General features: G+C 37.0%; 1 protein-coding gene across 19 annotated transcripts in view; it reads left to right on the forward strand.

Moving 5' to 3' along the window:
- Nucleotides 1-25,682, forward strand: part of PAM (peptidylglycine alpha-amidating monooxygenase) — a 280,270-nt gene that overhangs the window by 154,284 nt on the left and 100,304 nt on the right. For all 19 annotated transcript variants that reach the window (XM_021084557.1, XM_021084555.1, XM_021084561.1 and 16 more), the window contains 2 exons: nt 3,830-3,887; nt 15,324-15,411. In XM_021084557.1, coding sequence (XP_020940216.1) covers nt 3,830-3,887; nt 15,324-15,411 — 146 coding nt within the window. The remainder of the gene's footprint in view (nt 1-3,829; nt 3,888-15,323; nt 15,412-25,682) is intronic.

The following is a 25,682-nucleotide window of genomic DNA, read 5'->3' on the forward strand; positions in this document are numbered from 1 at the left end:
AGCTATCTTTCTCCATGCTATAATGGGTTTATAATGCTTTGATAAAGGCCACTGTCCAATCAATTCATCAATATATTACATATCTAGTTTTTTTAATAAAAAAAGCTTATCCATTTATCTATGAAGACTCAAATTTTATTTAGAATGTAATATTTAGTTTCATAGTTAGAAAAACAGATGTTTGAAGGTTGAAAGACTCTCTAGAATCACAATTTAATGGGATTAAAACTTAATGACAAGAAAGTGGCAAGAAAGATACATAATTATTTCTAATCATCTGGAAGGCATAAACCTGAGAATTTTTAATCCTAGTTCTGGCCTTAGGTGGATCAATAACCTTTCTGTGAAAGTTTTTATTTCTGTAAAAAAAGATACAGTACCAATTATACTCGCAGCGTAATTGTAAGAAGAAAATGAAGTAAAACAAAAGTGTGCTTATTTATACTAAGCAGCCCAAAGGAGACAGCCCTTGGCCCTTAGTCATCTTTGAGATTTGGCTTCTCCCACTGAACCATCGAAATGACCCTTAGAAACTTGAACTCTCAACCTAATTCTAGAAACCAAACTGTAGTACCAGAACACTTCAGAACAAAATCACTGGTACTTTCTACAGTTGCAGAAAAAAGAATAAATTACTTTTTGCTATTCTTTGTTCTACTGAACTGTGACCTTCAGAGCTTTCAGAAGAAGGCTAATTATTGATCTGATATACACCATATTTTTTAATGTGCTTATGTTTAAAAAGAAGGGTTTTACCTTCTTTTCTTCTAACTGAATTATTATTTATCTTGAAAATGGTGCATAAATAAAATCCTAAATCAGAGTGTGATGGTGCATGGTAGACACTGATGCAGTGTGTACCATAGACTCTCCTAAAGTAATTTTGAAGGATACTGTTTACTTTGGAGGATCTATGTCATCTCTTCTCTCTTTTTAAACTGACTTTGCCATAACAGAAAAGAAACATTTGAAATCTGAACACATTCTTATTATTAGAGAATTTATAAGCCAAGATATATAAATTGATTGAAGAAAGACATTTCCAAGTTATTTTGTCATTTGAAATTACACAACTGATATAAGAGCAAGAATTACAATATGGTTCTGATCAATTCTGAGTATAAATGTAGTTCCCTTTATTCTGTATATGTAGATTAGGTTTTTTTTTAATCAAAAAAAAACCTTGCTGAATTTGACATACATGTTTATGCCTATAACTTATCTATTCCAAAAATAACTTGAGGTGGCTTATAACAAAATGCAAAATAAAATAAAACCCCAAATTAGAAGTACAAATTTACGAGAACTTCTGTTTGGTTTGCATTTCATTGCAACCTCTGAATCCATCCATTAGATTATTTCTTTTATAAGTATATGCTTAGCTACTTTATTTTTTAATTTTTTTTTATCTTTTGTCTTTTCAGGGCCACACTCACAGCATATGGAGGTTCCCAGGCTAGGGGTCAAATAGGAGCTGTAGCCGCTGGCCTACGCCATAGCCAGAGCAACGCCAGATCTAAGCTGCTTCTGTGACGTACACCACAGCTCACAGTAACGCCAGATCCTTAACCTACTGAGCAAGGCCAGGAATCGAACCTGTGTCCTCATGGATGCTAGTCAGATTCATTTTTGCTGAGCCACGATGGGAACTCCTGCTTAGCTACTTTAAATTCACTTTTGTTTCATATTTGCTTCTAAGTCATTAGTTGCTCATATTGCTTTAAATGATCTGTGAGGCATTAGTCAGACTGCCTATGTTTAGATTGCATGTCCTGCACTTGTTAGTGCAGGTGGTCACTATTTAAAGTGGAAAGGGCAGATTTTTTTCAGTAAAAACTATTGCAAATAATGAGGCAGTCCAACATAAACCGAATTCAGTTTTGCTGAAACAAAAAGCAAGAGACATTATTTTAAAGGCTGGGTTGCTAATGGAAAGACACTGAGAAGTGTTGGGTGTGGGGACTGGTCCATGTGGCCATCTGGGTTTGTTGATTGGCACTTACCTAGAGGAAAAACAAATTTCTCCTATCTTTATGACAGGAGGCAGTGATATAACTTAGAGCAAGGCATCCACTGGCTGAGAACTAGGGCAGAATTATCTCCTTGAATGTGAGAAGACAGTTCTAAGTGGTAAAAGAGTTACAATTCAAAGAGACAGAGGAAGGATTCATAATTGCCAGCTTTCTAAACTGCACTAAGAGGAATTCAGGAGTCTGTCCACCTATTACCAGGTTTTGGCTGGAATGAACAGTAAAGTTACTTAACCTTGATTTGCCTCATTTTCCTCATCTATTAAAATGGTGACAATAATAGTACCTGTATTGTGGGAATGTGTTTTAAGGATTAAAGGAGTTAATGCTTGTAAAGCACTTAGAGTAGTGTTGCCACAGTAAACTCTCAATAAATGCTAGTTATTACTCTTATTACCTTTAAAGGAGTCAATAGTAGTATGTATCTACCATATTGGATCATTTTTGTTATTAAATGATATAGTACATTTAAAACATTGAGAACTGTTGGATAGAAATAATATTAGTAGCAGCAGCAGCTATAGTAGTCACTCAATATCTTTTAGACCTGAATTGCTCATAGCTCAGGATGACCAAATGGGTTTATTTGTTTATTTCTGTTAAAATAGAGTTCATATGTTTTGTAATTCAGAGGTTGGAAAAATATTTGTGAGCAATCTGGTACATGATTATAAGATCTTTAAGCATTTTTTGCCAGCATATTTCTTGGATCATGGATACAGAGCTCACATCTCCAGCATGTATGTGGCTTAACTTAACTGCATGTCCTTATCGTGCAACCTTCAACATTTCCCAGTCCATTCTTCTTATCAAAATAAGAGTGAATCTAAGTTATTATAAAGCCCTTTAAGAAATGAAACGATTTGCTCAAATAGAAAAATGGCCTATACAAAAGTAGAAATAAAGACTGAATCATATTTTTGTAATTTTTCTAATTTTAAGACACTTCTTTGATGTGTATTTGAACCTCCTTGCTTCCTACCTGATATAGAAGTAAAAAAAGAGCTACAAATTTTGCAATTTTTGGTGCTAACCAGTAGGTGTAGGAAACCCAGATGATCTCTTTTCATATTTGTGGAGTCTCTAGATTCCAGCACTGTGCACTTATAATCCATGAAGTCTGAATTACTAAATATGTTCAGACTCTATTTGTATTGGGTATATTATCTACCATAGCACATACTTCACTATGTATGGATTTTCATTACAGAAGTGGAATGCATAGATCAACAGATGCCCATCCTCCTTAATTTGCAGCATTTATACTAAAAGTTCTTGATGTCAGTATATTTGATAAAGGAAAATGGCAACTTAGATAAGAGACTACTAACTGGAGAAGAAAGAATAACGAGCTAATAACGAGTTGATTTCTTCAGTTCAACACATAAAATTTGGGTACTTGTAAAGTGATTCAGAAATTCAGTATTTAATTATGCAAATAACAAAGATGGTCAAGACTAACTCCTACCATTTTAAAGTCAAATGCATTAAATTGTTTTACTCTTCCTATAGAAGCATTTAAAATGTCACTTTTTAATGGTGACAATACTAGAAATATCACTCATATAATTGATTTTATAAGTAAGATTTGACATCGTTTAGGAAGGAATTGTAGAAAAATGTTTAGATAAGCTCTAGACTTAGCCTTTTCATTAAGCTGTCACCAGCATTTGACAGACAACTTTACCTCAGTGGACCAATAGTTCTTTTTTAGCCATAGGTCTGTACTTTAACAAGTTATTATTTCTTCTTTACTAACAGCAATCTAATTGGAATTTTGTATCTTTTTTCTTTAATAGTCTGATACATACTTCTGCATGTCAATGCGTTTGCCAGTGGATGAGGAAGCCTTCGTGAGTAAGTATTAATTGGATGGTGTGGAAGGGTGGCATCTTAAAGGAAAGGCAGCTATTTGAAATCCGTGAAAGGTTCTCTTTGCTGGTTATGAGCATATTAATCTTTTACTGTCAGTTTGTAAAATGCATTTATAATGCCTAATGCAGAAACAAGTGAGCCATTGAGAGACAAGATTACAACCTGTATCTGGAGAGACTCGTGAGTAATAGTAGTTAAGGAGTTGCATGCAGATGTCAACGGCCTCCAATATCATGTGGTCCCATTTGTAGAATATTGGCTTTCTGTCTGTGGCTGGATGTTTAATTCTGCTCTGCTCAACAGACTCTTTATTTACCTCCTGGTTCATGCTATGATTCTCCTGCACTTAACATCAGCATTGGGGAATGTAAGATTTTACCTGTTTGATAGGTATATGGATAGGAAGGAAGGAAGGAAAGAAAGAGAGAAGGAAGGAAGGGAAAGAGGGAGGGAGGGAGGACAGAAGGAGCATCTGTCCTGTTGTCTTTATCGCAGAATAGGAGGACTCTCAAATGATCCTTCCCCAGCTGAGCCTTTAAATCAGATAGGGAAAGTGACAAAGCACCATCTGTTTTCATCTGGTTTGTTTTATTTTAAACATCCCTTATGACAGATTTTTAACTGTTTAGGGAAGACATGAAATTGGTAAATTATTCATGGAATTCCCCCCCTCCCTTACTTTTCTGGTTCGAGAAGTTGACTTTGGAGAGAAAGTGATGGTAATGAAAGTTGTACTTTGGTCTCTTGAAACTAATCTTCAAGTGGGCTGTCTGTAATGGCTATTGTGTGAATTGTAGAATGTGTACAATAGCCTTGGGGCCATCTGAGGAAGAATTTTCATGAGGTGTTCACCACAGGAAAATACGTTATAGATCTGCAAAGCCAGAACAGTGTGCATCTATTTTTTTCACACATTTTGGTGGCAATCACAGCAGAAAATACCACCTGTAACAACACTGTAAATGAAGCTGGCTCCATAGCTAATTCTTAAAAGTAAGTCAGACCTTAGAAAGCTGAGCATTACCTGACTATAGCTACTTTATATAATAACTCAGCATTACCAGGAAAAAGTTAGGAAATGTGGTGCTTCCAGATCCTGAACTTTAACTTTACAGGGAGAAAAATAATTTAAGTTCCTAATTGTAGGGCTTTCAGTAACACGAGAAGCAATTTAGGTTATAAATGCAGAAATAAATGATAACAGTAAAGTTTTCCTCAATTTCATATCCACGTATTCGGCAGCCTAGGAGAAAATAATGTTTACTCATAAAAAGGAATTTTAGGGAGTTCCCGTCGTGGCGCAGTGGTTAACGAATCCGACTAGGAACCATGAGGTTGCGGGTTCGGTCCCTGCCCTTGCTCAGTGGGTTAACGATTCGGCGTTGCCGTGAGCTGTGGTGTAGGTTGCAGACGCGGCTCGGATCCCGCGTTGCTGTGGCTCTGGCGTAGGCCGGTGGCTACAGCTCCAATTCGACCCCTAGCCTGGGAACCTCCATATGCCGCGGGAGCGACCCAAGAAATAGCAACAACAAAAAGACAAAAGACAAAAAAAAAAAAAAAAGGAATTTTACCTGAGGTTTTTCTTTACTAATTTTATATTTTCCTTGTCCAAGTTCAGGGGTAGACTTGGTTCTTCCTGTTTTTTGACAAGAAGGCCACTCTACACACCTATATAAATAGAATAGTTGTGTTCCAGAGAGGTATTATGTGTCTCACATTAATAGGTTACTGGTTTGTTTCTGGAGGTGGTGGTAGGGTATGATTTCAGAGCCGGTGACTTTCAGGCCTATAAATATGTATCCTGGAATGTACTAATGCTCTCCTAATGTAAATATGCTTATTTTCACATAATTTAATATTGAAATTATAAGTCAATATATTCAGTCAAGAAAAATATGCATAGGAAAAACATAAAGGGCTCTGTTAGAACCAGGGTGCTAAACAGTCTGCATTTTCTTAGGCAGCTCTCATCTAAGATTAAATTGTTCCTCGTTCTGAGGTCCTTGAGGGATCTTATAGGAATAATAACTATTTTCAGTATTTCTTCTTTACATGATTGTCGAGAAGCTTGCATGCATACTAAAGATTTGATCACCTGTTCAGAACAGGATTGTTTCATCTTCACTGTTAGTCTTTGAAGACTACCCTCAGGAGGTCTGTGGTTACCATTGTTTGCATAATCTAGCAGCCACATAAGTTCAGATGGAGGCAAAATAGAGCTGGAAAATTGAAAACCAAAGAGAAGTACCAAACAATTACTCATGTAAAGGAATAAGTAAGGGAAGATTTGCATGTATAATCTCACTAATTCTTAGGACAACACTGTAGGTTGTCCCATCTTATAGAGAAACAGAGACAGGATCATCTGCTTCTGTGATTTAATCAGGACCTAGAATGATAGTCTGTCCTATTACAGGAATATATGTTCCTATAATCAGCCCACCACCAGCCATCACTGACTGAAGATTTGAAGCCAAGCATATTTAAGCCATTTCACAGAAAAAGAAACAGAAGAGGTTAAGGAACATGCCCAAGGTTTTTACTATATATTGCTCCCTTGGCATATGCTATTTAAATCATAACAGATTTGGATGTGGGGATAGTGGTACAGGGAAGGAAAAGAAGAAGCAATCAGATGGGTAGAAGGAGCTGAAATATCACAATAGCATGTCACTGGCTTCCTCACATTGAATACAGTTATTCTTTCATTCCCTTACCTTCACTCCCTACTGGAAACATTTTAGTCTGTTCTGCCAAAAGGTAAAATAAACCTCAAACTATCTTGTAAAACAAAACCCAATACATGTGAAGATTTCAACATCTGCGGTAGAAAAAAGGCCTTGGGAAATACAGGTTACATGTTGGGAAGGTGATGATACATAGCTTATCAGACTCCCAAAGTGAGTTTTACTTGTGGGGTAACTAAGGCTTTTCCATGAATGAAACATTGGCCTTTTTGTGGGTTGTCTGAAATTCTGGGTCTCAGGGGGCTTTATTATTAAGATTAAAACATGGTCGAAATGAAGATTTGTAAGACCTATAAAACTTGGTTCATTGTTTTCTGAAGACACCATTTTATACCCTCTGTTTTCATTATCTGCGCCTTTAAATTTTTTGAATGCCAGCAGGATATGTGCCACAGGATATGGTAGGGACTCAGCAACTTCTTGCTTAATACATGAGAGAACACTAAAAAAGTGTTTTATTTTGTTTTCTAAGGCAATGTATTAAATAGGAGTCAATTTACTCTTTCATCTTAAATTATACTTGTTTGAATATAAGGGAATGATTTTTTTTAAAGAAAAGTCACTTGTTTGTAAATTCAACAAACGTAAGAAATTCTGCTGTGTGACATTTATTGGGCTAGGCAACACGGGGTGTGAGGTATGATACAAATTCAAGGAAATCACACCCTGGCAGGATTCTAGATGAAAAGGACTTTCTCCTTTTGCTTTCCAAATTTCTGAAGAAAATCACAAAAGGCAGACTGCTTATTTGGAGTAAAACCAGAGTTCCCGTTGTGGCTTGTGGTGGCTCAAATCTGGCTTTGCTGTGGCTGTGGTGTAGGCCGGTAGCTACAGCTCAGATTTGACCCCAAGCCTGGCAACTTCTATTTGCCTTGTGGCCCTAAAAAGCAAAAAAAAAAAAAGTGGTGGAGAGGAGTAAAACGAATTCTCTCAATGGTGTTAAAAGCTTAAATTACATTTGGATATTCACTATTTTGGCTTTATGCTTGTGTGACTAATCATGTAACTCATTTTAAATAAACATACTTCTTAATTTTGATAAAATACTTCTGAATCACAACTGTCATGGAATTTTATGTGCATATGCCTGCCATATGAGCATGCACAACATGTTTGATGTGTTTATATGCTGGCATTGAATATTAAATGTGAACTAAAGTAGGTATTTGAGAAAATACACCAATGAAAAGTATAATTTTTATATTTTGAACAAAATCATAGCGTTCGCTAGAGCACTGCAGTTATTTGTTGTTTTTAGAAGAAACCACAGAATTGGAATGGGTGAGGGTATGATAAAATCTGCATTTGACCACTGAACTGTGATGCTGTCTAAAAGGTGTTTTACAGACACTCAGAAGAATTGGGTCTGACAGCAGCCCACTCAGCCAAGAAATTTGACTGTCATCTCCATCCACTTGCTTTCCCTCACATGGATGACCAGTAAATAAATGTGTCTTTTCCTTAGTGAGTGATGGCTGGTCCCTATCTATCAAATTACACTACACAAATGAGATAGAAGCCATTGAATTTAGAAATAGATGAAAATTAACCCAATGATTCTTTGCTTTTTGTTTTCTTGGGCTTCTGTCTTGAATGCAGAATGATTTCTACTGCAGAATTGTGCAATTAGACTTGACTGTTTCTTTTAAATAAGCCATGTTAAGGTGATGTTGGAATGCTTCAAAAATGGCCAGGACAATCTAATTTTGATCATTCTAATGGGTCAACTACATAATATGACTATAAAGACCAAGGTCTGGCAGGGTGTACTGCTCATTTACCCACATATAATGACTTATGACTTTGACAGCAGTAAATAGAAGGGTGTGTGTGTTTGTGTGTGTTTGTCCCCATCCCCATGCAATCACTCTGTCACCTTTCTGCTTCCAATTAGTTGACTACACATGCTTTCCTTTCTCTCTTCACTTGGCTTTTCTCCAGCATGAATAATTTAGTGTCTGTCTTCCACATAACCCATTGGGTACCTTCCAAGCAGACACCCTCGGAGGCTATTTTCGTTTCTTAGTGAAAGCTACTTGGAGAGAGCTGAGATAGCATAAATAAGATAACACTGTACTGGAGGTCTCTGATGAGTAGATAAAGCCTAATTTGCTTGGTCATAATCATGAAGGAGAAGCTGTTTCTATTTACTCTGTGTCAGGGTCTTTCTTGAATGTCTGCTATCCTTTGGTCACCCATGTACCCACATTTCCAGCCCCTAATCCCCCCCAAGTTTTGTCAGGTAGCAAAAAAGGAAGGGAGGAGTAAGAACCATTTCATTGTATTTTAAAGAGAGAGATAGGAATATCCTCAATTTGATGCATGTAGAGATCAACAAAAAGTAACTGACATGTTGATAAAGCTTTTTTAGTGAGGTAATAACAAAAAAACCAAGGAGATTCAGTGTGTAAACGTCCTTCCGTGTCTCAGGGTTCTTGACATGCTGACAGTCATTCTGAAGTAGCCGTTTCAGCTATTTCAGTGAGGACAATTTCAGGGGCCAACTCTAAAAAGACTATTGTGAACTGATGTAGTCGGAGAAAATTTCATTAGAGAGATGGCAAGGTTTGATCTGGATCTGGAAAGACAGTTTGTTGGGTCTGCAGAGGGGGAAGAGTATTCCAGCTGCTGGCTGTTTGAGCACTGAAGGGCCATCTGGGCACGTGTTTGAGTCTCAACACTTGCTGGCTACATAGCTGTGGGTGGCTACTCAGCATCTCTTTCCTCCAGGCTGATGTTTGAGGGGAAAAGAACCAGGCTCATAGGGTTGTTGTGAGCAGTAAATGAGCCATGTCCAGGATAAGCCCTCAGTAAATGTTAGTGGATATGGTTACTAGGTGAGGAGGACAGCGCGTGAGAGCACTGAGTGTGTGTTGGAGATAGTACTGTTGGAAACGTGGTAGAATTGGAGACTGCTGACGGCAGCAATATCATGGAGAGGCAGGAAGAGGAATGTGGATTTGATTCTGTAGGAAATTAATAGGAGATTATAGAGATGACATTACAAAAACAGGGCTTAATGAAGCTTGTGCAATTTTACCTTGCATAGCCTAGCCAGAGTCTATTTATTGATTATTTAGTTGGTTCTGGCATAAACCAGAAAGTTCCTTTTTTAAAGGTATATCGTCTACAAGTTTATTTCTTTTTTCTGTTGAAATTCCTTTATTGAGCAGTAAATTTCATTTTAAATTTGTGTTCAATTTATAGGCTTGGTCAAGTGTCTTATTTCTTAGTTAATTTGGCAAGAGTAGTTTAAAGTCCTCATAAACCAGGTGAAGGATTCTTTCTGAATGGTAGGTACATCACAATCCAGGCTAGCACGACCTAACGACAATTTCTTTATTAAACTTTCTGATTAAAAATGTTCAAGCAGAGCTCTTTATTTTAGTGTAGAATTGCTTTATGGTTTGCGGGAAGCTAGCAAAAGATGATAAAATATGCCACTGTCGTGGGTTTTCAACTTGCTGCCAAATGCACTCTGCTACTGTGAACTTTACATTTGTCTGAACTTTCCTCACCCATCCAACTCCAAGATTATGAACATTAAGTTTGATCTTATCCTACACTTAAATCACAGTTTAGAGCATTATCTTCTGTTCCCGTGAATGATTTTTGAAGTATATTCCTTTTTTTGGAGGGGGGAAATAAAGAAATGTTTATGGGAGTGATATAAAGATGGGGGGCAGTAATTTGTTTAAATTTTGACAACTCTTTTACATTATTGTTTCTTGAACCTTACACCTCTCTATTTTCTCAGTATTGAAAATGGCTTGAAAGCACAAGGATTGTTAGAATGCCGACTCCATTGCAGACATGAACATAATTCCAGAGGCTCCATTTGTACACTTACTTGAGACCTTAGCCGTAAAATGATTTTAGGTGATACAGCTAAAATTGCCTGATGTAATGTGGAGTTGCAGTGATCTCTTTGAATAAAACAATTCTAAAGGATCAACTCATTTTTGCCTTCAAAAACGTTCATAAATTCATTTTAAAAGAGACCTTCTTTTTATTGTTTACCCTGTATGTTTAAAAGAGCTATACAATCCAAGGTGATGAGATGAGTTAACTAAATTCTGAGTATGCTCACGTAGTAGAATATAAACGTTGACTGTAGTCAGAATCACCTCTGATTCACCTGTGGAATTTTGCAAATATATACTTGCCTGGAACTGTAGGAGAAAATGTCCCAATAAAATGTAGAAAGGGGAGACCCCGGCCATGATGACTAAGCAAAGTCTAGCCAACTGCCCCAACCAGTCCTCCCCCATGCATCTGCTTCTGTAAATTTGTTTCCGCATCTACTACCTTGCCTGACGTCACTCCAGTCCAACCAGCCAAGCTTGGACCCGGAAGACGTAGCCCATAAAAGCCTTGTGAAACCCTTCTTCTGGGCTCAGACTCTGGAGAGCGATCTCCTCTGAGCCTGCCGGCGTAATAAAACTGAGTTCTCCAACTCTCCGAGTGCTCGCTTGGTTTCTCGCCGGGTAAAAGAGCTGATCCACTATGGCCACAGAGCTACTGGAGCTGGTACGCTACAGCCACGGGGCTGTCGCCAGAGCTGATACGCTGCAGTGCAGGGCTGCTGGGTATCTGCCGTAACAGAACAACCTGTGGAGATTTAAGTAAGATATTGATGGTGGAAGGGGCCGGCCTGATCTAGAACCGACCCTGAGCACCTCTGTTTTTAACAAACCCCATAGGGTAAATCTAATACATAGCACTAGCTGAAAAGTACCATTGACAAAAATTGTTTAATAACATGTAAAAATATCCACATATATGAAATAGACCATTTATATGATTCCACTGGGAGGAAAAAAGAAACAAAGTTAACAGTTTTCTCAGACGATATATACTACAGGCAACAATTCAGGAATGCCTGAGTTCTGGCGATCCAAGCTTAGTCTGCATTTCCAAGTCAGTTCTTTTTCATTCGATAGGTTAATTATCATGGTCTGTAATATTTCTCTACTTACTGTATTTAGCTCAAAAGGGTGTTCCTCCCATTTCGAGTGGTATTTTAGGGATGGTTATATGTGTACATAGATCCTAAATTGCATGTTCCCTCACCTGGCTACATAGTTCTTTGAAATATTTCCACATCCTTGGTCTGGCAGATACATCAAAATTTGACATGCAAACATGGATATCCATTTGGAAAGGAAAAATGGAGAGAAAGCCAAGTGCTAAATGAAATTCTCTCCTAGGTCGCATTTTTAGAGAATTTTATGGCCCTGATTGTAGTCTGATGTTAGCTAAAAGAGGCCATAAATCCCGAACAAACTCATGCAGTTAGAACACATTTTGCTTAGAATTCCAGAAAATAGACCTAGTTATCTCTCTGTTCAATATGTCGCCCACACAGATACTTTCAAGCCTTTCATTTCATATGACATTATTCTTTGAGAAATCCTCTAACCTATGCACTTTAAGTATCATCACATTTCCTTAATTAATGGTCATGAATTACTATTTCTGGAGTCCTGGCCCTTCAAAAGTGTTTGGTTCCCAGGACTTACTCATACTTCCTTGCTTATAAAATTTTCACTGGTCTTATATATCAGGCAATCTGAACTGCTTAAACACCCATTGAGACTCAAGTACCATTTCCACTTAAGCAACTGTCATATTATTGAGTTAGCAGAGTCAATGGCACTTTTAATCTTAGCAGATATAGTATTCCCTTGCATTCTCACAAGGCTGTGTTTCTGCCTGTTTGTCACCATCCCAAGGCTGCCTTTGTTTATTCTGCCTGTCAGAATCACACACTTAAATGCAGTTGTTTTCATGATTATCCTCTAGCTCTCTTCCCCTTAAATCCTTTATTTCTTTGGTGTGTAATAGAAAAAGAAAGAAGGGCAAATTTAAGATGCGATTTTTAAATATTTTTCCATATTGTGTTTTGCAGTGTTGAAATCTCCAGCATAGTTATCTATGTATCTTATGCTCAGCAGACATTATTCTTATTCACTAGGGATGGGGCCTTCTTTAGCAAAGCCAGGAATTATAAGTAGGAGTGTCGCAAACCCAGAAAATGAGCCTGTCAGCCTAATCTTTTCCCAATTGACCTCTGCCCAGTACTGGCAGCAGGCCCTTCAATGAAATTGTCCAAGTCTTGCTTTATTTTTGCTCTATATTATGGCATCTACTGTTTGGTTTAGATTTATATTTTGATATGACATTCCTCTTGCTGGACATATTTTTCATTTTAACATGCAATGTATTTTACTTTGAGTTATAATTGTATGAATACTTTGATATTACACTCTTTCTTTGGGAAATGAAAAAGATGGATAGTTGTTTGTTTTCACTTTGTACCAATAATTTACTTAGCATTTAAATTATATCTTCAGTTTCTGGAGGAATGTATGAGTCAGTGAGGATACATTTTTTGGTAGGGAACTCAGGGATTTTCTTTTACTACCACTTAAAGATATTGATTTGTTTCTCATTATAGAAACTAAAATTAAACACATATCTAGTAAGAGTTCAATGTGGAACAAATAAGTGGTTCTTAAAATAGTATGTCAGAAGGGAACAAAAAAATCAGAAAATGTCTAGAGAGGTTATACTTTGAATAATGTTTGCCCTTTACTTTACAAAGGACAATGAGAAGATCCTCTTGCATAAGCAGGGCCCCGGGCAAAACTTTTGGCTTTCCTTCCTAATGCAAAGCCACAGAGAGTGAATGTTGTTGTATTCATGATCTGTTCCCCTCCCAGTAGGTTTCCTCTTTGTCCTTACCTGAATATTTCACTTTATAAGTTTAATGTAGCCCACTCTTTTTCCAAAAAGGGTTTTGCTTTTTTCACAGCAGTATACACACTGCATTAATGTTAAAAAAAAAAAAAAAAAAAAAAAAGACGCTGTTGGGGGTCTCCTGCACAGATTCTGACAGCTCAGGGCTTTCCCTAAAACTCTGTAATGAGCCTTCTCAATGGAACTTACTGTCACCTTTGGCACTTTTGTCCACCCTCATGGCTTTACGGTTCAGTTTTTGGATGATTCCCAAACATGTAATTCTCTTCTTCCCTGAATAAGTCATATAATTCGATTCTTCTACTCAGTCGTTCCACCTGGATTTTTAGCTTAACCTCAAACTCACATTCTTTTGCATCTAACAGTTTACATTTTTTTTTTCTTTTTAGGGCTGCACTTGCAGCATATAGAAGTTCCTGAGCTAGAGGTCGAATTGGAGCTGCAGCTGCAGGCCTTTACCACAGCCACAGCAATGCCAGATCCTAGCTGCATCTGTGGCTTACACCCACAACTTACCGCAATGCAGGGTCCTTAACCCACTGAACGAGGCCAGAGATCAAACCTGCATCCTCACAGACACTATGTTAAGTTCTTAAACTGCCATACTTTGCAAGTCATGGTGCTATGGTTTTTTGTAGAACATGTTTTTATTTTATAAAATATGCATGTCTCATTTCAGCAATAAAAGGTGTTTTATTAATTTTATGAAATAGAAAGAGCTAAAAAAAATGAAGTTTTGCACACACCTAAGACTTAAGATGATTTTAAACTATATAGCATTTTTATGAGTAAAGGTGACCTGGAAACTGCCTAGTTAGAAACATTTTGAATGTGGACAGAAGGGGATGAGCAAAACCCAGACTAGGAAAGGAAGCTCATGCTCAGGATTGGCCATCAAAATAAGATAACTTATTCTTTTTTTTTTTTTTTTCCTTTTTTAAAATGCACCTATGGCATATGGAAGATATTAGGCTAGGGGTCGAATCAGAGATGGAGATGCCAGCCTTCGTCACAGCCATAGCACCATGGGATCCAAGCTGTATCTGTGACCTACACCACAACTCATGGCAACACCAGATCCTTAACCCACTGAGCAGGGCCAGGAATTGAACCTGCATCCTTGTGGACACTAGTCAGTTTTATAACCCACTCAGCCACAATGGGAACTCCAGATAACTTACTCTTAACTTTTCTTTGTTTTACCTTTGAACTCATTTTTGTCTATTTTAATGCCTTTTAACGACTATTATTGGGACAAAAAGAGAAATGACATTGTGTAAGTTTCTGTATCCTTTTAGCAAGTGCACAGTGCTCATCTAGGACAGTAATTTTTCTTCATCTATATTTTTATAATGATGCACTTGCCACTTTTATTTTATTTTCTAGTAAATTGTTTCCCCATATCATATCTGGTGACTACTGTTATTTTAAGATGGTAATAAATTTGTGTTATGAATCTTTTTGCTTATATTTTGACCATTCATCATGGCTTCTGTTTCAGTGCAATGTTGTGCAGTGTTGTACAGTACTCAGAAGCCTACCAAAATCCGGAATGAAATATGTTGTCAAGATATATTTTGGAGCTTTCATTTTATACCCATGTAATGTTCTCATTACTTTAAAAAGGAGCTTTCATTAATAAGTGTGTGAGGGTATATATGTAGTTTCAGCCTGTTTCTTATTATTTTCTCTTTTGCTATGTAATAGTTTACTGTCCTACTAAATTAAATTATCAAATCATGTTCATCCTAAGGAATAAGATGATTTGTACAACCAGGACATTCTATCATAAGAGCATCAAAACATGTTTCTTGTACAGCTGTTCTAACTGTTGAATGTTGAGGTCTCTTGACACTTGTACAGAGATGTGTAACTTGTATTCACTTTCATTATCATTTTCTCTTAACAGTTGACTTCAAACCCCGTGCCAGCATGGATACTGTCCATCACATGTTACTCTTTGGATGCAATATGCCAGCATCCACTGGAAATTACTGGTAAGGGATAATGGGTTTATAGTACAAAGGTGTGTAGAAAATATGTTTTTTATAAGTACAAAGTTCATTTTTGCACGTATTTTACAACTGATTAATAAATAAACAAATACTTGTTTTTTCAAAAAGAATATTGTTCTTTTGCATCACATGGTTATTATCATCGCTTGATTATCAGTTATTTAGTCTGCTGTGGAACACAATCATTAGTCTTTGTCACTGACTTAATACATATACATCTGTTGTCATAGTGTGTCAAGGTGCAGACAGCTTGTAAAGAGAGACTGAAATTTAAATAATGGATACTTTGATGTTTCTTTTTTTAATGTTAATGATTCATCCTCAAAGAACACTGTGGATCTGTTCATTGAGTAATCCTTTATTCCAGACACTGTGCTAGGTAATCTGTACATACCATTTAAAATGAAAATGAAAATTTAGCCTAAAGTCTTTGCAAGGCAGGTATTATTGTTCTCATTTTTCAGACAAGGAGCCTGAAGCTCAGAGATTCAGTGACTTACCCAAGGTAACCTGGCTTGTTGGTGTCATACCAGGATTGAACCCTAGGTTGTCTGGCTCCAAATCCAAAGTTATTTCCATTTTGCCACACTGCCTTCCATTTATTCAAGTAACTGTTGCAGTTTTGGAGTTTATTTTAATCACTGTGGTGAATCTTAATATCATGTCATGAACAATCAATAAATGTCTATTAAATGTCTGTTATATGCCAGAACTGTAGTAGGTGCGGTGGGATGTTCTAGGTAAATAGATGTATTTTCTACCCCCAGAAACTTACAGCATAATTATGGCTTAAGATCCTCCCTTTCATTTTATTCTTTGACGTTCATGAAGAAGAGTGATCTTTGAAAATGGCCATGCATTTTAAGCCTCATATTTTGCACCTATAGCCAGAATCACTGCTATATATTTAACAGACCAGAATGACTGGTGTGTCCTGCTTTGCATTGGAAAGAGATCTGTTCTGTGGTGCTGCCCCTGCATAATCATGTATATGGATAGAGCTTTCTCTGTGCATTCTAATATCCATCAGGCTAATGCGAGGCATGCAGCAACTGCTTTCTAGTCATTTTATAATAAACAATTGTAATATGTATTTGGAACTGTTAAAAGCACAGGGCAATTAGCAGAAATCTCAATGGACCAAGTACCATCAAAGCATTTGTTAACAGGCTTAAGTTATTTGATGAAAGGGGCATATCGCATAGGAACTCAGCTCACATGATTGGGTTTATGTAAAAATGGAGTCAGCAAATCACAGTTAATACTCTTTGATATCAACATTCCAGTTTTTGCTTTTCAGTAAATTTTGTAAATAAAATCCTGAGATTAAAATATTATTCTGTGACAGCTTTTTATGAATCTTATTCAGCAAATCACATCTTTTTGTTTTTATGTTTTAAAAGTATTTCTTTTGGAATTAGCGATGTTTACCTTTGAATTGGAATTAGTGAAAATGGCTACAAGGGGTGTAAGCTTTTAAAATCTGTTTTAGTCTCACCTTGGTTAAAGAAAAAGAATGAAAAAATAAAACATCATTTACATGTTATTATGGCTCTAATTGTTAAGATAAATTATGTAAAATGAACTAAGTCTGGTTCACTGTTCTCATGTTAAGGGAATATCAGAGCAAACACATTATTTTGGCTCTTTTAAAATATTAATATTCTTAAATGTACTATTTTGAAATTAAGTTTTTAAAATCTATTTTCCCAAAGACTTCCAAGTTGGGGAAAGAGAGAATTCAAAGAAAAATGTAAATGAGAATGAAAACAGCATTTTTGAGTAAAGTAATTGCTGCCTGCATTTTTTTTCTCTTTTTTTTGCTAAAATTATTGCTTGAAGGGCAACATTAGTAGAGTGAATGTGTAGTGAACTGTCTAGATTCCTGAGTAAATTATTTATTCCGTGTGGGCTGTCTTTGATTTTTTCATTCTAGCAAGGCACTAATACTAGATCATTTGTAGAACTCCTCTATGCTCTAAAATTCCATAATTCTATGAATGTAAATCGCATACAAATGCTGAGTCAGATTGGAAAGGCATCATTATTAGGAGATGGAGATATGTGCCCTGGTTGACTCACCTCAAGCAGGCAGTCCACTGCTGTTTGCCATTGAGTTGCATCACTGAGTAATTAGAATTCTAAGTGACATTATACCCATGTCATTTTCAATGTATTTTTACTTATTTTTGAAATTTAATTTTATTGGAGCATATTTGATTTACAGTGTTGTATTAGTTTCAGGTGTACAGCAAAGTGAATCAATTATACCTATAAACATATCCATTCTTTTTTCCTATATAGGTTATTACAAACAATTGAGTAGGTTTTCCTGGCTGTACAGTAGGTTCTTGTTAAATAGATTTTTAAAACTCTGCCTTGGAGTACATATTCCCTGTTAATCTATAGGATTGTTATAATTGACCTTATAATCATACACTGAGGACAATAATTGATGCTGTTATTTCTCTTCTTTCAACCAAGCTGAAAGTGTTCATCAGACATATAAAAGTAGGATCTGGAGTTCCCGTCGTGGCGCAGTGGTTAACGAATCCGACTAGGAACCATGAGGTTGCGGGTTCGGTCCCTGCCCTTGCTCAGTGGGTTAACGATCCGGCGTTGCCGTGAGCTGTGGTGTAGGTTGCAGACGCGGCTCGGATCCCGCGTTGCTGTGGCTCTGGCGTAGGCCGGTGGCTACAGCTCCGATTCAACCCCTGGCCTGGGAATCTCCATATGCCGCGGGAGCGGCCCAAGAAATAACAACAACAAAAAGACAAAAAAAAAAAAAAAAAAAAAAAGTAGGATCTTTTCAGTGTATGTATGTAATATCTGTCCAATATGCAAACCAGTAGACGTGTGTTAAGTAAAATTGTTCTAGTGACCCTGGCTTCTACAATCCAGCCTTATTCTCCATTTAGAAATGGTGTAGGCTTTTTAATGCCCCAATTTGTGGTAAAATCCATGCCTCTTTAAAGCATTAGAACTCAGAGTATATTTCATGGGCTGACCATTTCAGTTGCTTCACAGAAACATCCTCTACTCCCTACCCCCAGTGCCAATCAGCCTCAGCCCAGGAGATAATCAGCGGATGTTTTCCAACTGCTTAGCCTCTTATCCTCCCTCCTGAATTATAATACTAATAACAAGAATCTATCAGTGTCAAAGGCTTGCATTATTTTTCTAAATTATTTGAGTCATGGAATTTATCACACTCATTTTACAGTTGCAAATCTATTCTTCAGTAGCTCCAAAATAGGGACAGGACATAAATGAAGATTCCCAAACTTTCACATGTAATTTCGGTTATGATGACAGTAGTGGGTTTTGATGTATAAGAATATCAAGAACACATGCACGCTTCTAAGGAAATCATTTTGGGAATACAAAGCTGTTCTAGTGAAAGAAGATAGTGAATAGGATATTTTAACACCACCTCACATTTTAAGGCAAGACAAGAAAAAATTAAACATAAAACTTTTTCTCTGCCCTTTGGCCTCCTCCCTTCCCTCTAATGTGCATTGTGCATTTGCATCATGTGTTAACCAGAACTTCCCAATGGCAGAAAAACCTGCTCAACTGTAAAGATCAATTTTTCTTCTTCTGGTGACAGCTATGTAATTCCTTAGAAGATAACATTCCTTTCTCAATCTTGCCAAGGGTCATGATGGCCCGCCACTTGCCTTGCACATGCAGACATCTTTGGTGAACAATGTCACATGTCAATATGTCATTTTCCTTAAAGATAGTAATTGGTGCAGAACAGACTGGTCAGACAACCTGAAGAGGTACTGGGCCACACGTAGTGGAAGACCTTAGCTTAAATACTTACTTATGATATTATTAATGTCACTAGCTATATTATTTGTATTCTGCCTATTTTACTAGATTATTGTTTCTTATGCTACCAAATATGTGACTGAGATTCACATAAAATTAATGATGATCAGGCGCCTTGAAATGATTGACCAAATATATAGTCTTAGAAGATCAATGATTGTAAGAGTGTAACTCTAGATATGAGAAGAAGCAGCAAGAGGAAACTGGACCATAACAGTCTACTAAGAGACAGGGTCTGGAGGCTTTTGGCTACAGGTTAAAAGGGCCTAGTCCAGAAACAGCACACTGAGTGGCCTATCAACAAAAGAGTCACCTGGTCTGGGAATGAGCATTCCTAGCATCATGGGACAATTGGTCACAAAATACCTCCCAAACCTTTCTCAGATTTAAGACCAAAAGAGAAGGGATTATAAAATAAAGAATGTTGCCCACCATCCATTTATATGAGAATCAAGTCATCAGCCATTCCAGTTGCTGACCTACAGTACACCCTGAAAGGAATTCAGGGCAAAGATCAGGATGAAGCCCTTCGTGCTCTGGGAAAGCTGGCAGAACTGGCCCTTACATAGACAATTTCAGGAGAAAACTTTCATGAACTCAGTTTGTTGCATCTTCCCATACTTAGCAAAGCCCTGAAGCCATCGAAAAGGTGTCTGTTCCTCATGACTAAATAGCACCCTTTTACCGAGATGTGTGCTTGACTACATGTACTTCCTGCACCAAAATCACTTATATACTGACCTCCCCCTTTGCCTCTTCGGAACAGTTTTCAGAGATCCCTGAGAGACTGTCTCCTGGGTTAGAAACTTCAGTTTGGCTCCAGTAAAATTTTCCATTTCTTTCTTAGACTATTAATTTTTTTGTTGACAACCGAAACATCAAGCTCAGATTTCCTCTCTTTTCTGTTTGTTAGCTAGAATTTCCTCCTGTTTTCACTTTAATGTTCTATTTTCATTGCCAGCAAGTTGGCATATAAGTGTATGTCTCTAATAAAGTAAACATTTTTCTCCTGAAATTATGAAGTTATAATTCATCCCCTGTCTTCAAGCAGCACTTTTAATATGAAGGCAGAGAGCTATTCTGATGATGTTTCACTGTTGTGCTGCCCTCCTTTGCTCTTTGTAATTGCCTCTTTCTACTGTTCATTAAAATATATTTACAGTTATATTAAGTTTACATGGAAATAGTAGACACAGCATGAAGCAGTTTTCATTATGTAGTCATTTTAATTTTGAAGTTTTTTTTTCCTCTCCACATATTCCAGTCTTTTGTGTCTCATTCCAAATTAGCAACTCACACTGGTAATGTGTCTAGTTAATTATATGCATGTGCATTTAAATTGCATACATTGATGTGAACCTTTTAATATACTGCAGGGTGGTCCCTTTATAGTTAGAGTGGGCCTGGTGCTCAATTCTAAATTAACATACCTCTCAAGGATGCAAATAAGGACTAGCTGATGAAAAAGCAGCCACTCTGCTGGCCCATGTCAGGAAAGCAGCAATATCTGTCAGATGTAACCTGCATGCCTTCTTTCCCAGGCTTTTAAAGGAGGAGACAATTAACTGCATCTAGGGACCAGGAGGAAGTAATAGCACCAAGATTGGAGCAAGCATAGCAATAGCAAGATTATGTTGGACTCCATTTGTGTTTGCAGACTTAATTCAAAGTATGGCAGTTCTAAGTCCCCCAGATTTGTTGTCTGAGTATGAGCCATAACTGAGTAGATGATCTTTGGGGCTTTTTAGGGTCAGTAAAGAAATGAGGTACTGAAAACTAGGTAATTTAGATATTAAAAAAATTTATGAATCCTGTGAAATCAGATTGTTATGATCATTATACAACTACAGATGTGATAAATTCATTTGAGTAATAAAAAAAATTATGCCCCCTCTCTTCCATGAAAATATGGTAAATTTTAGGAGATGTTAGAAATTGAAATATCCATTTATCTAGTCAATGAATACTTTTATTCTATTTTTACCCTAACAATCATTTTTTAAAACAAAATAATGAGTGGTTAGCTACACAGACTTTCAGGCTTTGAAAATCATGATGTTTTGTTCATACAAATTGTTTTGTCATTTGGTGTGATTCTGGAGCACTGTCTTTCTCTTTGTGATATGAGATTGTATAGTCTTTTTTTGCTTTTATTTTATTTTATTTTTTTGGCTTTTTAGGGACACACTCATGCATATGGAAGTTCCCAGGCTAGGGGTCCAATCAGAGCTACAGTTGCCAGCCTATACCACAGCCACAGCAATGCAAGATCCAAGCCGTGTCTGAGACCTACACCACAGCTTATGGCAATGCCAGATCCTTAACCCACTGAGCGAGGCCAGGGATTGAACCTGCATCCTCATGGATTCTAGTCCAGTTTGCCACTGCTGAGTCACAACAGGAATTCCCAAGGTTACATAGTCTTACACACTTTCTGTTCCAATGCGCACAGGACTTAGGGCTTAAGGCAACTTTTGACCGAAAACCCCAAGACTGTGTTTTCTCACTATTGGGTGATTTAAGTAAATGGGCTTCTTCTGTATTATGCCTTGTAATTTGACATGATCTTCTATGTGGAGCTAAAATTATGGTTTTCAGTCTTGGGCAATTAATATTTGATTTGAAAGCTATTTCTAATGATGCTGATGACCAACTGCATAAGCTTCTTTACAAATCTAAGGGGGCTTCTACATCTTGTTGAATCATTTTTGAAAAGAAGAATCCCAGCTGGTTAAATGAGGCTGTTTCCAGCTGTTCTAACTTGGAATCATTGTTAAGCTAAAGCAGTGGTGCTTTACCATCCTATGAAGCTTTAGCTTAAATCCCTTTCAACTGCTTCTATTTATTAACCACCTGCTGTGTCTTTTTAAATGCCACTCTCTCTACAGGGTTACAGATGCTGATGAGGGGAAAGAGAAGAGTATCTAACCTGCTTGGTTAGTCATTTAAATGACTGGTTTTTTTAGGGTGATGTTACTTTCCAGATAGGTCTACAGCTTTGTTGCCTCCCTTATGATTTCAATGATTCTTAGGCTGAGAATGGTATTTGCATATGCTGCTTTATGCACCTTCTCCACATACTAGCTATTATCCAAACAGTATACAGCAAGATTTCCAAGAGTGTCTTATGCAGTCCTCTCATTGTTTTTTCTGCCATAATGAAACTTATAAACATACATAACATCCTTGTCAGTATAAATAAAAATAACACAGCCTCCAAAATCTGTAATATCCCTTGTTCTAAGCACTATAAAATGTGTCTTTGAGTATAGCAGCAAAGTTTGGAAATAAATTTCTGCTAGGCCAAAAGTAATTGCATCCATTTCCTTTTTCTACTTTAATATTGTAATTGATTCACATTATACTGTGTATTAGAATAGTATAAAGGATCTTCATTAAAATATAGCTGGCATCTTGCTCTAACTTCTAGTCATCAACGATCATATTCCTTGGCTAATTTTTAGGCTCCTGGGTTAGAGGTGTTGCTAAGAGTTCCTTAGCAACTGCCCAATTCTTAGCGGACTAATAGCAACTTCGGTGAAATAGAATGACATTTTGACAGTTTCAGCAGAAGCTAACATTACATAATTTTGAATACTATTACTTTCTCACAAGAGAACTATTTATGTTAAATGGGATAGTAATGTTGTAGCACAGTGCTTTTACATTTAGTATAGAGCCAGAACTTTGAACTCAGAGCATCTTGGTTCAAATCTCAGCTCTACACTTGATAGTTGCATTGGTCAAATTATACAACCTCATTTCTATATGGCTAACTATCTGTATATCTGTATCTCTATTTATGTATATCTGTATATCTGTTTCCTCATCTATAAAACGAGGTTACTGATTCCTCCTGATTGGACCATTGTGAAGAATAAATGAGAGGATGTACATAATATGGATGCTGCAGTGCCTGGCACATGGAAGTGCTTCATAAATGGCAGCTACTATCTTTATTCATTTATTAATACAATATCTATTAACCATCCAGTATGTACCAAGCATATTATTAGGTATTTAGAATTTGGTGACACCTTTTGCTCTTGTAGATTTTATAGCATTTCCAATGTGATGGTGGAGGGGAGTAGAGGAGGATGAGGAATGAGGATAAGGGGTAGATACTGTGGTGCTATTTTTCAGGGTAGTGCCTTCTAATCACCCCTCTTATTTAGCTTTCCATTAAGTATCCTCTAATTACTATATTAATGCATACTCATTGCATCGAAATTCACATAGGATTGGTCTGAATTGGGAAGTATGTTCTATTGGTTTACAGAGCAGTTAAAGAAATTTGAATACCTGACTCATGCTGGATGCAGTTTTGAAAGGTAAGGACATTCCACATATGCCATTGATTTTATATGTGCTTCTTAAAGAAACTTTCTAACTTTGAATTAATTTTCCTACGATACTGTTAGATACTTAATGCATTAAAATCGGAATTTAAGACTATACAGACTTAACTTTAGGGCATGACAATTTTATTAAAAAAATTTTTCGTTCAGGGAGTTCCCATTGTGGCACAGCAGGCTAAGAATCTAACATTGTCTCTGAGGCAGCACAAGTTTGATCCCCAGCCTGCACAGTTAAGGTTAGGCTGTGACTTAGGTCATGGCTGCAGCTCGGATTCGATCCCTGGCTGGGGAACTTCCATATGCTACAGGTACAGCCGAAAAAGAAAAAAAAATTCCAGACAAAACAAGAAATGACTTCTCAGTTCTGATTTTCCCTGAGTAACCTTGGATTTTAACTTGCCTTTAACAGATAGAACCAGAGGAGTACTTTAATGGTCAGTCGCGCTTTATTTGGATAATTCAAAATGACAGGCTAGCACTTTTCTGTTTGGCATAGTCTGGAAATATTCATGCCCTCTGAAAGATTTCCCCATGGATTAGAGGTGAAAAGGTTCTCTAGCAAAGGTCCAAGAATCCAGAGTAGTTTTATGTTCAAATGTTAATTCTCATCATTTTTGCTATGAATACTAAGAAACCACTAGGGAGCTATGTGAATCCTTTCACAATTAATTGGCTTAATCTTGAGGAGCCTTTAGGAGAAGCTGCTAGAATTACAAGAATAAGAAACCTGGTTGATGAGGCCTGAAATTACAGCAGTCATTGATCAAGGGTTACTTTGCTCCCTAGCCTTAATACTATTCTTCTTAATAAGAACAGTAAAAAGTCTCAACATTTTTATAGGACCTTTGGAAAATCAACATCTTTATACTGTTGGTCATTTTATGTGGAGAAAATGCAAAATCGTTGCCATTTAAAATAGGAAATGAGGGAGTTCCCGTCGTGGCTCAGTGGTTAACGAATCCAACTAGGAACCATGAGGTTGCAGGTTCGATCTCTGGCCTCGCTCAGTGGGTTAAGAATCCAGCGTTGCCGTGCGCTGTGGTGTAGGTCGCAGACGAGGCTCAGATCCGGTGTTGCTGTGGCTCTGGTATAGGCCGGTGGCTACAGCTCCGATTAGACCCCTATCCTGGGAACCTCCATATGCCTCAGGTGTAGCCCTAGAAAAGACAAAAAAATAAAAATAAAAAAAATAAAATATGAAATGAAAATTTTAAAATGAAAGGGTACAGACATTTTATCCAGATTTCTTTTGCCACTCCTTTGTATTATCTGTTATGGATGGACTCATTACTCTTGGCCTCTTATTTTTCCTCTTCATGGAGTCCTCTCACTCATTACACTCTCCCATGAATCCTTGAATTGTATACAGTTTTTTAAAAATTACAAAACAGGATTTTAAAATCAAGCCAAAGTTTGCTTTTGGAGCTCTTCTTTTACTAGAGCTGATAAGAGAATAAAATATCAACCCATTGTCTCTTTGTGAATAAGTCAGAAGAACTTTTAAAAAATTTTAGAATTTCATACTCAAATTGCAAATTAGTTCAGGTATGACAGTAATCATCAAAGCTGATCTTCGTATAATACCACAAAGTTTCTGCCCATAAATCAGTCCCATGAATAGAGACATAGGAGATTATGATAGCCAGAGCTTTGAATCGTGGCTTGACTGTATGACTTTTTGAAAGGTACTTAGATTCTCTGAGCTTACTCAGCTGTAAAGTATAACCTACTTGTAATGTTCTTGTGAGAGTATGAGCTTATTTGTACTATCAGGCAAATAATAATTAAATGTATTGGTATTTAATGTTTTAGTTAAAACTCTCAAACTAAATTTTTTTAATGTCATACTTGGCAGTACAATAAATTTTAGGCCAATCCAATCATTTAAGTGTTTGTATATAAAAATTAAAAATTTACTTAGGAGTTAACCTCCTCAAACATTTCATAAATATTTACTAAAAGCCAGGCGCTGCAGGTACTGGGAGTACAGGGTGAAAGATATGACACCCGAGAGTTCCCGTCATACTCAGCAGAAACGAATCTGACTAGCATCCATAA

The sequence above is a fragment of the Sus scrofa genome, chromosome 2 (genome assembly GCF_000003025.6).
Source record: "Sus scrofa isolate TJ Tabasco breed Duroc chromosome 2, Sscrofa11.1, whole genome shotgun sequence".
In the NCBI taxonomy this organism is placed as follows: domain Eukaryota; kingdom Metazoa; phylum Chordata; class Mammalia; order Artiodactyla; family Suidae; genus Sus; species Sus scrofa.